General features: G+C 57.3%; 1 protein-coding gene across 1 annotated transcript; it reads left to right on the forward strand.

Moving 5' to 3' along the window:
• Positions 1-2,534: 2,534 nt before the first annotated feature.
• Positions 2,535-8,980, forward strand: MRGPRG (MAS related GPR family member G). The gene is given in 4 exon segments (XM_049891879.1): positions 2,535-2,683; positions 2,756-2,872; positions 7,787-7,893; positions 7,896-8,980. Coding segments are annotated over 4 exon segments (1,458 nt in total).
• The last annotated feature ends 3,247 nt before the right edge of the window (positions 8,981-12,227 follow it).

Genomic DNA, 12,227 nt, shown 5'->3' on the forward strand with positions numbered 1-12,227 from the left:
CCCTGTGAGGTCCTCCCCTGCGAGACTCTTCCCTATCAGATCCTACCCTGCGAGGCCCTCCCCTATGAGACCCTCCCCTTTGAAGCCCTCCCCTATGAGACCCTCCCCCATGAGACCCTCCGCCATGAGGCCCTCCCCTGTGAGACCCTCCCCTTTGAAGCCCTCCCCTATGAGGCCCTCCCCCATGAGACCCTCCTCTACAAGATCTTCCCCTGAGAGACCCTCCCCTCCAAGGCCCTCCCCCACAACACCCTCCCCCACAATCTCTTCTTTTCTCCCCCCTCAGCCTCCCCATAGCTGCAGGCACAGCCCCGTAGCTGCAGGCATGTCCCCCATAGCTGCAGGCACGTCCCCCATAGCTGCAGGCACGTCCCCATAGCTGCAGGCACGTCCCCATAGCTGCAGACACGTCCCCACAGCTGCAGGCACGTCCCCATAGCTGCAGACACGTCCCCATAGCTGCAGGCACGTCCCTTCAGAGAGCACAAAATGATCCCACCTTGCTTCTCTTTGTCCCTTTTCAGGAGACTAAAATGACCCTGGAATTGAAGGCTCACTTAGTCATGGGTGAGAGAAAGGCTTAGGGAACCCCTAGCCCTCACCCCAAGGCCGAGCTAGCAGCGAGCCTACCCCACTCCCATTGGGAGCTTTGAGCACAAGTAGGCAGTAGTTTGGGGGGGGTGTGCCAAGCAGCCCACTGAAGCCCCCAATGGGAGCCTCAGATTTATCAATGAGTCACTAAGAGGATGCACAGCCACTGCCTCCTGGTCACCACAACCACCATGACGGCCACCAGGACAGCCACCATGACAGCCACCAGGACAGCCACCAGGACAACCACCAGGACGGCCACCAGGACAACCACCAGGACAGCCACCAGGACAACCACCAGGACAACCACCAGGACAGCCACCAGGACAACCACCAGGACAGCCACAAGGACTGGCCACCAGGACGGTCACAAGGACTGGCCACCAGGACGGCTCCCATGATGGCCACGAGGATGGCCACCATGACTGCCACTGGGACGGCCAGCCACTGGGACGGCCACCGGGACAGCCACCAGGACTGGCCACCAGGACGGACAGCCACTAGGACAGCCACAAGGACAGCCACCAGGACGGCCACCATGATGGCCACCGAGACGGCCACCATGATGGCCACCGGGACGGCCACCAGGACGGCCACCAGGACTGACCACTGGGACGGCCACCAGGATGGCCACCGGGACGGCCACCAGGACTGGCCACCAGGACGGCCACTGGGACGGCCACCAGGACGGCCACCAGGACAGCCACCAGGACTGGCCACTAGGAAGGATGGCTACCAGCACTGGCCACCACGACAGCCCTGAAGCCAGCTGGTGCAGCTCCGGATGACTGCTCTTCTTTCTGTTTGTAGGTCCAACGCCATCCAAAGCTCCATCTCGCCACAAACTCTGTCCACAGTGCCTGCCCAGCCCTCCCGTGGTCAGTTCATTATCTTGTTACTCTGAGTTTCGGCAGGAAAATAAGGTGATATCACAAAGCCATCCATTTTATCACAAGAGCACCCTGCGTATCCATCCCAAAGGTGATCAGATGCCACCATTCTCATGTGCGATATTTCCCTGGAGAGGAAGAGATCTACGGGCAGGATTTCAGGCTTGGAGATGGGCTCCAGAAGGAAGGTCCGTTTGGGCTGTTGTGATGGTCAGCTGATTATGAAAGGCTGGGAGGCTTGTCACCGTCGGCAGATGTCTCTCCTAGGTCCCATGCTGCCTCACGTGGCCTGTGGGGCCTCCATGCATGGACACCCAGAGTTTCAGCAAAGCCAGCCACTGCTGGCATCTCCAGACGGCAGAGGGGAAGTGCCCTGGTGGGCGGAGAATGGGACTGTCGTCCTGCCCACCGGCTCCTGCAGCCTGTCCCTGGCATGACAGCGCCCAGGCCTTCAGCCTCTGGACAGCTCCCCATCCTCCCCGCCTAGAGGCAGCAGCTGCCCTCGCTGTCCACCCACTCCCACCCCCATCCTTGGCAACCAAATCAGTAGCCGTCCACTCATCAGCCTCTGACTCCTGGTGGCTGTGTGTCTCAGAGCTGTGCTTCGTGGGGTTATCAGCGGCGGATTTTTCAGAAGTAGACTGCCAGGCTGGGCAGGTTTGAATCACCAACGTTTCCTTTACCAGTGAGCATGTTAACCATTTGCACCACCCAAGGACTCCTGCTAAGGAGAGTTCCACTAAGAAGCCAGCCCGCGCTGCACCCAGCAAGAGGTTGTTGAGTGTCCCCTGAGTGTGGGGCCTGGGGGCAGGGGGTGGTGTCAGGTGAAAGCAGACTTTGGGGCCCGAATGCCCCAGGCTGAGCCCAGCTCTGCCACCACCACTCTGTCCCCGCAGCGAGTCACTCAGCCACTCTGCGCCATTTCTCCGTCTGTGCAAATGAGCACCCAGTGAGGCGATGTGTGTGGAGTGCTGGGAACTGCACCCTGCACGCCCGATCAAGCGCTAGCCCTCCTGCTGATGCCCCCACCCTCCACCTCCAAGTGCACCCACCATGGGAGTCTCCATCCACACACTAGGACGCCTGCGAGGAGTGCTTTCTGTGAGCGCTGTGAGGAAGCACGGCTCTGATTCTGGCCCCCATGCCTCGCAGACGGAGGACACTGGTGCCAAGGGGACTGAGCCTGGCCCTACCCCCGCCCCGTGAGTCTGGGTGAGGGTGGAAGACGGCTCCCCAGAAGCCTGGACTCTGAGGCTTCTCATCTGCCTCCACAGCTGTGCTGAGGCCTGGGACCCGGCTAGCCTGGTGCTCTTGGCCAAAGCCCCCATGGTGCCCCCACCCCAGCCCCCACTGACTCTCTCCCCAGCTTCAACAGACCCCCAGGCTCCCATGTACCCCACCTCAGGCCCCCACGGTGCCCCAACCCAGGTTCCTCCCAACCCTCTCCTCAGGTCCCCATGGCACCCCACCCCAGATTCCCACAAACCCCCACCCCAGGGTCCCACGGTACCCTGCTTCAGGCTCCCCTGGACTCCTGCCCCAGGGCCCCATGGACCCCTACCTCAGGCCCCCACAGCGCCCCACCCCAGGCTCCCCAGGACCCTCTCCCCAGGCCCATGGTGCCCCACCCTAGGCTCTCAGGCATCCTGGCAGGTTTGGGTCCAGGGGCCCTGGGGAGTGGGAGCCCTGGGCTGTGCCCACTGGCCTAGGATCACCCCCCAGCCCCCCACTGGGGCCTTAGTGCCTCGGCGGTGGCTCTGGTATAGGCACAGCCCTCGTGGTCTAGTCTGCTCGCTGCCTGTGGACACAGATTATACAGGGGACTCACCCTGTCTGGGGAAAAGAGAGCCGAAAGGGAAGTGCGAGTCCCCAATTCTACTTTCAGCCTTTCAACACCAAATTCCCCAAAGTGGGGGTAGGGGAGGTAGGGGGACGGGGAGGGGTTGGGGGACCACTGGAGGAAGAGCACAGAGTTGCGTCTCATAGTTGACCTCATTGCTGCTCTTATCCAGGTAAACCTTTTCACACGGTAGGAAAGCACTCCCATTCTACAGATGAGAACGCTGAGGCTCAGAGGGGCTAAGTCACTGGGGTTTAGACGAGCCACTAAGTGGCAGACCTAAAAAGTGACCCCCAGGCCACCCTCCTTCGACCCCACCCCCACCTCACTTGGCTGGCTTGGTGCCCCTGCCCACACTGGCTGCCACCCCTACCCCCACACATCCCCGGGCCCATCCCTTTGCTGAGTCGCTCCCTCTCAGGAAGCCCACACTGCAGTGCCCAGGGTCTGGGGGGTTCCAAGTGCTCCTTTGCCAGGCACTTTTTCTGAGGAGCCCAGAAATGCCCACATCCTCTGAGGTCTCCATGGACACAGGGCTCTGGTTATAGGGTGGCACCAGGGGTGACCCAATGGCCTGGGCAGTGGGTATGGCATCCCTCCACCCATCTCTGCCTCTTGGCGTCTGCATCCTGGGGTCCCAGAAGCCTGGGGACACAGGGACAGGGCAGGCCATCATCTGAGCCGTAGCCCCAGCCCCAGCCCCTCAGCCTTACTCTGCATGACCCCAAGCAGCTTTGGGCAAAGCAGACCTCAGAGAGGCAGGCTGGGAGGGCCGGCTGCGGGGAGGCCGGGGAAGCTGCAAGACAACCTCTGAGGACAGGAGGCAGTGAGGCCGTGAAGAGAACGTCCCAGGGGATGCAGAGGTCCTGGGGCAACCAGGCACTGGGGGGAGCAGGCAGGGAGGGGGAGGGCCCCCCCAGAGGAGGTAACGGGGCTTGGAGGCCATGTAAACTGTTTGCACTGAAGAGATGCGCAGGAATGCTAGGGGGCTGGGGGCTGTGGGGGACAATGCCTCCACCTAGACTTTCACGGACTATCTTTCATGGAATGCAGCCCCACGGGCCAATAATTTGTGCGACAGGAAATGAGTTCCGAAACCAAACCCATGTGAGAAACATTTAAAAACAACAACAATCCGTGGTGAAACAGAGTCCTCCTTAACAGAGGTGGGGATGGAAAGGGGAGCCCCGTGGGGGTCAGCACCCCGTGTTGCAAAGGGTTTGGATTCTCAGTCTAACTAGCTGGCAGGGAAGGTTCAAGCCACAGCTGCATCCAGCTGACAAGGGTCCTGCTCAGTGACTCGCATATGCAGGCTTGAAAGTCATTAGGAATGACAAAGGTTGGCCTAAAAATAAAGAGCAATGATTTGCAGTTCCAGAATGGTGGGGCCATCGAAGCTCTAATTTTAGCCAATCTTGGTTACCTGGAAAGTGGCCGATGGCTCCTATAATTCTCCAAAGCAGTAAAGCATTAAAAGATTGAAGTTCCCGTGATAAGTGGGCTGGCCCCCAACAAGTGTACACTCATTGACAAAGGTACAGCAGATACGCACATCAACCCAACGGCTTCCAAAGGGCCCCACTGGCACGCTACAATCCTTTACCCATTTTTAAGTGCCATCAAGTCAGTTACGACTCTTAGAGACCTATGTTCAACAGAAAGAAACGCTGCCCAGTCCTGTGCCGTCCTCACAATCATTGCTATGCCTGAGCCCATTGTTGCAGCCCCTGTGTCAATCCGTCTTCTTGAGGGTCTTCCTCTTTTTTGCTGACCCTCTACTTCATCAAGCATGATGTCCTTCTGCAGAGACTGATCCCTCCTGATGACATGTCCAAAGTATGTAAGACGAAGTCTCGCCATCGTTGCTTCTAAGAGCATTCTGGCTGTACTTCTTCCAAGACAGATTTGTTCGTTCTTTTGGCAGTTGTCATGGATTGAATTGTGTCCCCCCAAAAATATGTGTCAACTTGGTTAGACCATGATTCCCAGTATTGTGTGGTTGTTCTTCATTTTGTGATTATAATTTTATGCTAAAGAGAATTAGGGCAGGATTATAACACCACCCTTACTCAGGCCACCTCCCTGATCCAATGAAAAGGAAGTTTTCCTGGGGTGTGGCCTGCACCACCTTTTACCTCTCAAGAGATAAAAGGAAAGGGGAGCAAGCAGAGAGTTGGGGACCTCATACTACCAAGAAAGAAGCGCCAGGAGCAGAGCCCGTCCTTTGGACCCGGAATTCCTGTGCCTGAGAAGCTCCTCGACCAGGGGAAGATTGAGGACAAGGACCTTCCTCCAGAGCCGACAGAGGCAGAAAGACTTCCTCTGGAGCCGAAGCCCTGAATTTGGACTTGTAACCTACTAGATTGTGAGAAAATAAATTTCTCTTTGTTAAAGCCATCCACTTGTGGTATTTCTGTTATCGCAGCACTAGATGACTAGAACAGGAGTCCATGGTATTTTCAATATTCTTCACCAACACCATAATTCAAAGGTGTCAATTCTTTCTAGGTCTTCCTTATTCACTGCCCAGCTTTCACATGCATATGAGGCGATTGAAAACACCATGGCTTGGGTCAGGAGCACCTTAGTCTTCATTAAAACCAAAAAAAACCAAACCCGGTGCCGTCGCGTCGATTCCGACTCTTAGCGACACAGTGGGACAGAGTAGAACTGCCCTGTAGAGTTTCCAAGGAGCGCCTGGCGGATTCGAACTGCCAACCCTTTGGTTAGCAGCCATAGCAATTAACCACTATGCCACCAGGGTTTCCTTAGTCTTCATTAACAACAGTTAAAATACTAAGCCAAATGACAGAGGAGTTCTCACTACCAACTTATGATACCAAAGACTGTATATTTTGACAGGAGGCCATTTTCTAAGCAATTACTCCTTAGGGAGGAAGAAGAGAATCCTGAAGGAAAACACTGGGGGCCGTTTCAAGCCAAAGCTCAAATACCAAACCCACTGCCACCGAGTCGATTCCGACTCATGGTGACCCTGTAGGACAGAGTAGAACTGCCCCATAGGGCTTCCAAGGATTGGCTGATGAATTCAAACTGTTGACCTTTTGGTTAGCAGCCAGGCTCTTAACCACTGCACCACCAGGGCTTCCAAAGTTCAAGTACAACCAGAGAGTGCAGGGTGCAAAGAGGGTCCGCAACACTTCCCTAAAACGCAGGACGAGAACCCTGCAGAAATCAGCACTTGGGCACCCTTCTCTAAGATGGCCTCTGCCCAACCCAGGGCAAGTCAACGTGCTTCGTTGCGTCCCCAGGAGAAGTGGGCCAAGCCTGAACGCTCACCACAACCTAGAAAGATAAAGGAGAAGGTTTCTTTAGCCCCAGGCCCACAGCAGCTGCCACACGGCACCGCCACAGACAAACCACAGGACGCAAGGAGCGGATGCACACTGTGAAACAACCAGAAGGTCGGCCCAGCCCCTTGCTGGACACAGAGGGTCCCAGGCCAGGGGCAGAGGGCACCCAGGTGTTTGTGCCTTGGGTCTCCAGGGCGAGGATGAGCTGCGGAGGAAGGGGCACTGTCCCGCCCACCCAGAGAACATCTCTGTCTTAGCTTATCCTATGAGCAGGGAGCTGCACCCTCCCACTTCCAGAGAACTGGCCAGCTGCCCTGTCCTGCCACGTCACAGCAGGACCTATTTAACCCCCCTTTCACCAAGCAGTTGGTGAGGCCAGAGGGTTGGGTATTCACCCATGGTCAGCACCTCAGTCTCCTGGGCTGCCATGACAAAGGACCACCACGTGGATAGGTGGCTTTAAAGAACAGACTTTAATGCCTTGCAGTTCTGGAACCTAGGAGTCCAAGTTCAGGGTGTAGGCAGGGCCATCCTCTCTCTGAAGGCTCTAGGGGAGGCCCCTCCTCATCTCCTTCTGTATCTATAGCCCTGGGCCTCTCTTGGCGTGTCTCTTGGCTCGAAGACGGATGTCACATGCTGGCTTCTCCTCGTGGCAGGCCCTGTTTCTCTGCCTGTCTTCTCTTTCATTAAATGCCACTCAGGAAGGATTAGAGTCAGGACCCACCCCGGCCTGGTGGTTGCTGTGGTTGAGTTGATCAACCCTGGCTCATGGCAACCCCGTGTGTGCAGAGTGGACCAGCTCCAGCATTCTGTGGACTTTCAGAGACAGCCCTCCAGGTCTGTCTCCCAAGGTGCCGGTGGATCACTTTGAACCACCAACCTTTGGTCTAGTAGACAAGTGCTTAGCCATCTGTGCCACCCAGGGACCCCTTCTGATCACATCTGCAGAGAAAACCCTGCTTTCCCCAGACAGGGTCACATTCATGGGCCCAAGGGTCAGGACTTGAACATATTTTGGGGGGAAACATGACTCAACCTATTACTTGGTGGCCCAAGGGTCTGTCCACCTACACCAGGGCACACCCTGCAAACCCGCTGCTGACGCTCCCTTGAATGACAAGGTAAATCAATGCCCGCCACCTCCTCCCCAGGCTCCTTCGGGGTCAGCTCCCCGAGGACAGGCCTGGCCGGCCAGCTGGAAGAGCCAGAATGTTTGGCCTCCGGACAACATTCAACGACATCGTCTTCTACCTCACGCTCCTGTCGGCCCGATCGGGCTGGTGGGCAACAGGTTGGTTCTCTGGAACCCGGGCTTCCACATCAAGAAGAGCCCCTTCAGCGTCTACGTGCTCAATCTGGTGGCCGCCGACTTCCTGTTCCTGGGCTGCCAGGTGGCCTTCTCAGCCGTCGAGGCAGCCCTGGGCTCCAACCTGCCCTACTTCGCCATCACCTTCCTCTGGTTAGCGGTGGGGCTCTGGCTGCTGGCGGCCCTCAGAGCCAAGCACTCCCTCTCTGACATCTTCCCCAGCTGCTACCAGTGCTGCTGCCCCAGACACACCACGGTCGTGCTCTGCATGCTGATCTGGGCGCTGACCCTGCCTGCACCTGTGGCCTGCCTCCGGTACCATGCGGCCAGTGTCACCAGGCTGCTGGTCCTGGCCGGCGTGGCCTGCCTGTCGGGCCTCATCTTCTTCATGTGGGTCAGCTGCTGCTCCCAGTGCCCGTGCCTGAGGTTCTCCAGCTTCTTCCTGGCCTCCACGCTGCTGCCCCCCATGTGCAGCCTGCCCTTCATCCTCTACTGGGGCTTTCCGCCCCTGCTTAGCTTCCCGCTGCCCATGTTCCCACTGCTCGCCACCCTGCTGGCCTGCATCCACGGTGCCACCAAGCCTCTGGTCTATTACATGCTGGGCCAGCAACAGGGGAAGCGGGAGCCCCCTCAGGCAGTCTTCCAGAGGGTGCTGGGTGAGGGGGCTGAGCGGGGGGGCTGTGGGGTTGTCCCTGCCCATGGGTCGAGTGTAGACAGTGGCCTGGCACTCCCCCTGCCCAGCGCTCACCTGGAGATCTCTTCTACAGAGAGCCCTGCTGTACCTCTCAGAGAGACCCCAGGACTCAAGCGGGGTGGGGACAGGCAACTAGAGACCACCTGGTCCTCCCCACCCTGCCTGGCACTCACCCCAAGACCCTCCCAGGCCCACAAGAGCCCCACCTCACCCCCAGAAAGATGCTGGGACCCCATTAGCCCTCAGGACCCGAAGGGAGGACACACAATGAAAGACTACCCATCCCCACCCCATGCCAAGATGTCAGAGGATGAGGCTGGGGAGGGGGTTGGGAGGGTTGGGTAAAGAGGAAGCCTTCAGGACAGAGACCCCTGACCCTGGCACCTGGCCCAACTCCTCCCTCTGCACCACCTTGTCCTGCTCACACCACACACCAGCACCCGTGTTGCACACAGGAACTGAGGGTGTGAAAGGATGGGGCCCCCAAAGCAGGGGCCTGGCAGAAGGAACCTGGCATCCCAGAGGCTGGGCTGTTCCTCACTAAAGGGTTGTAGTGGAGCCTTAAAAAGAATGGCCAGGTGGAGACATCTGCTCGTTCATTTCCCAACCCTTCTTCCCCGCACATCCCCCCTAAGCCCCATCACCTCGTGGAGGGTACACCCAGCCCCGTCCTGATGGCTACACTAGCAGTATCTGAAGACGCCACCAGGTGGCGCTGCTTCTTCACATAACAGACCCAGCTCCAGAGAGAGGCACAAAGTGGAGCTGGCCTGGACCCTCCGCTCCTTCCAGGCCCCCAGGCCCCACAGAGGCTGCCTATGGGGTGCTCCAGACTCCAACCCCTAGAGTCCCTCCTCACCGACCCCTTGGCTCAGCTGCAGCCCCTGCCTGCACACCGGCCCACCCCCTCTACCAGCCCCCTCCAACCCAGCCAGTCTTTCCCCTCAGGGCTGACTTAGATTTTTTTTTTAATTTTAAAAAAAGGAAAGTCAAGCTTTTTTAGCTTCCAAAGTACAAGTCATTTAATGGGATTTCTAATGACAAAACATAAGAAATAGTCTGTGGTCATTGTTACAGCATTCAAACTCGTGCAAAAAATATTAATAAGGTATATTGCCACATTCTTCAACCCAAGGAAACTATTTTTGGTGTAGAACCCTCTAGTCATTTTTCTTTTAAATACTCATGAAAATTTTTTTAAACCAAAATAAAGACATTCTTGCAAAGTATACCTGTTAGAACAAAGCATTTTACAGCTACATAAAAATTGTTAATTAGTAAAAAAAAATTGTTGACTAAAGGCCAACCTTCCACTTGAAAAGCAATAAATTGCTCATTATGAGAACCCTGGAGAACATTAAAAAGTAAAAAGAAGAGAAGCTTACCTGCAGGCCCCAAGCCAGAGATACCCACCTTTGCAGGTTTTCATTTTCCCGGGATGAACTGGTTCCCACCACGTGGAGCACCACCGCTGCCCGACTTCCTGGATCCACACAGCTCTCCCAGAGCTGGTTCTGTTGGGTCAGAGGCCACCCCTGAGGGCTGAGGGAGGGTGGGTGGAGGAACTGACCCTGGGAGGTGGGGTGGGCTTTACACTGGGGGCATGGAGAGGGATTGCCCCCACTGCTGGGACAGCAAGGAGGGGTGTGGCCTCCTCCCTGGAAGGCCTGGGTGAAGGTAGGGGCAATTTTAGGGGAGGCATGCCCTGGGATCAGCCCCATCCCCCCAGGATCACCCCCCTCCAGGATCAGCCCCATCCCGCCAGGATCAGCCCCATCCCCCCAGGATCAGCCCCATCCCCCCCAGGATCAGCCCCATCCCCCCCAGGATCAGCCCCATCCCCCCCAGGATCAGCCCCATCCCCCCCAGGATCAACCCCACCCTCCCAGCCCTGGGACAGAGCTCCAGGTCCAGGAGGGACAGCCCATCCATATGCCGGTGGGACCAGGCTAGCAGCCATACAGCTGGCCGTGTCTGGGCTACATGACAAATAGCCCAGCCCAGAAGGACGCGGTGCAGGTACCGCCACTTGGTGAATGCCCCGCTGGGGTGTCTGTTGCCAGCCTGAGCCAGAGAAAGCAGGCCCAGTGTCCTGCTGAGTGGCCAAATGGAGGGCTGTCGGCCCAGGGCTGACTCAAGTCTCGCTGGCATGACTCTGGCTGGGTGACCTCCAGGGAGAGCTCGGTTCTGGAGGAGGAGGGAGAGAACGTCTCCTTCTCAGGGTCACTCGTGTGACTGGGAAGCCAGGCCCAGCAGGAGTGGCCCCGGTGCTGCCTCCAGCCCTGACCTGACCAAATGCATCCCCTCTCCCCACTCTGGGCAGAGCACCAGCCATCCCCAGCTGCCCAACCTTGGCATGCCCACCACACCGCCTGCCTGAGTCCCTCCACGGCACCATCTAGGTTCCATCCTTGTGCTTGTCTGTCTGTCCCATGACACCGGGAGCTGCCAGGCAGTGGCACCGTAGTCTCAGCTGACCTTGAGTGCAACTGGCCTGCCTGAGCACTGAGGTGACCCCTGCCGCCCCGCCCAGCGCTTCCTGCCAAGTCCTCACCCCCTTCATGGCCCGTATCCCAGCCACTGTGATTCCTGACGCAGTCATCTGTCTACCTGCTTAGCATCTGTGTCTCACGAGAAGGTGACTCTGTGAGGGCAGGGAGGTGGCAGCTGGCTCACCACTGACTCTCGTGTGGGAAAAACAGGGCCTGGCTGGAAGAAGGGGCAAGTATTTGTTGGATGGGTGTACAGGCGGATGGATGGACAGATGATGGAATGAACTGATCAATAAATGACATGGCTACAGTGGAGTGGAACTGAGCGGAATGAGACCAGCTGACCCTAGTTCTGAAACTTTCCCAGCCGGGCCGAGTCCTGACCACGGGCCTGAGACTGGGTGTGATGTTGGGATGAAGGGCCAAGGTTGCCTCACATTAGGCCCTCACTTTCCCTTGGCCATACCTGCCCTTTCAGTCAGCATTTATGACTGCAGCAGTTATTCAGTCAGAGCCTCCTCCCTGGTGGGCACTGGGCTGGAGACGTGGTATGGCCTCTGCCCCCAAGGAGCTGGACATCTGCTAAGGGACAGACACATAAACAGACAATTCAGAGACAGTGTGCTGAGGGTTTGTGTGGGGTATACAGGAGGCATTAGGCTGAGGGTGTGGGGGTATATAGAAGGCATTAGGCTGAGGGTGGGTGGGTATATATACAGAAGGCATTAGGCTGAGGGTGTGGGGGTATATACAGAAGGCATTAGGCTAAGGGTGTGGGGGTATATACAGAAGGCATTAGGCTGAGGGGTGGGGGTATACAGAAGGCATTAGGCTGAGGGTGGGGGGTATATACAGAAGGCATTAGGCTGAGGGTGTGGGGGTATACAGAAGGCATTAGGCTGAGGGTGGGGGGTATATACAGAAGGCATTAGGCTGAGGGTGTGGGGGTATACAGAAGGCATTAAGCCTGGGGGTGGGGGTATATACAGAAGGCATTAGGCTGAGGGTGTGGGGGTATACGGAAGGCATTAGGCTGAGGGTGTGGGGGGTATACAGAAGGCATTAGGCTGAGGGTATGGGGGTATATACAAAAGGCATTA

Source organism: Elephas maximus, chromosome 7 (genome assembly GCF_024166365.1).
Source record: "Elephas maximus indicus isolate mEleMax1 chromosome 7, mEleMax1 primary haplotype, whole genome shotgun sequence".
Classification (NCBI taxonomy): domain Eukaryota; kingdom Metazoa; phylum Chordata; class Mammalia; order Proboscidea; family Elephantidae; genus Elephas; species Elephas maximus.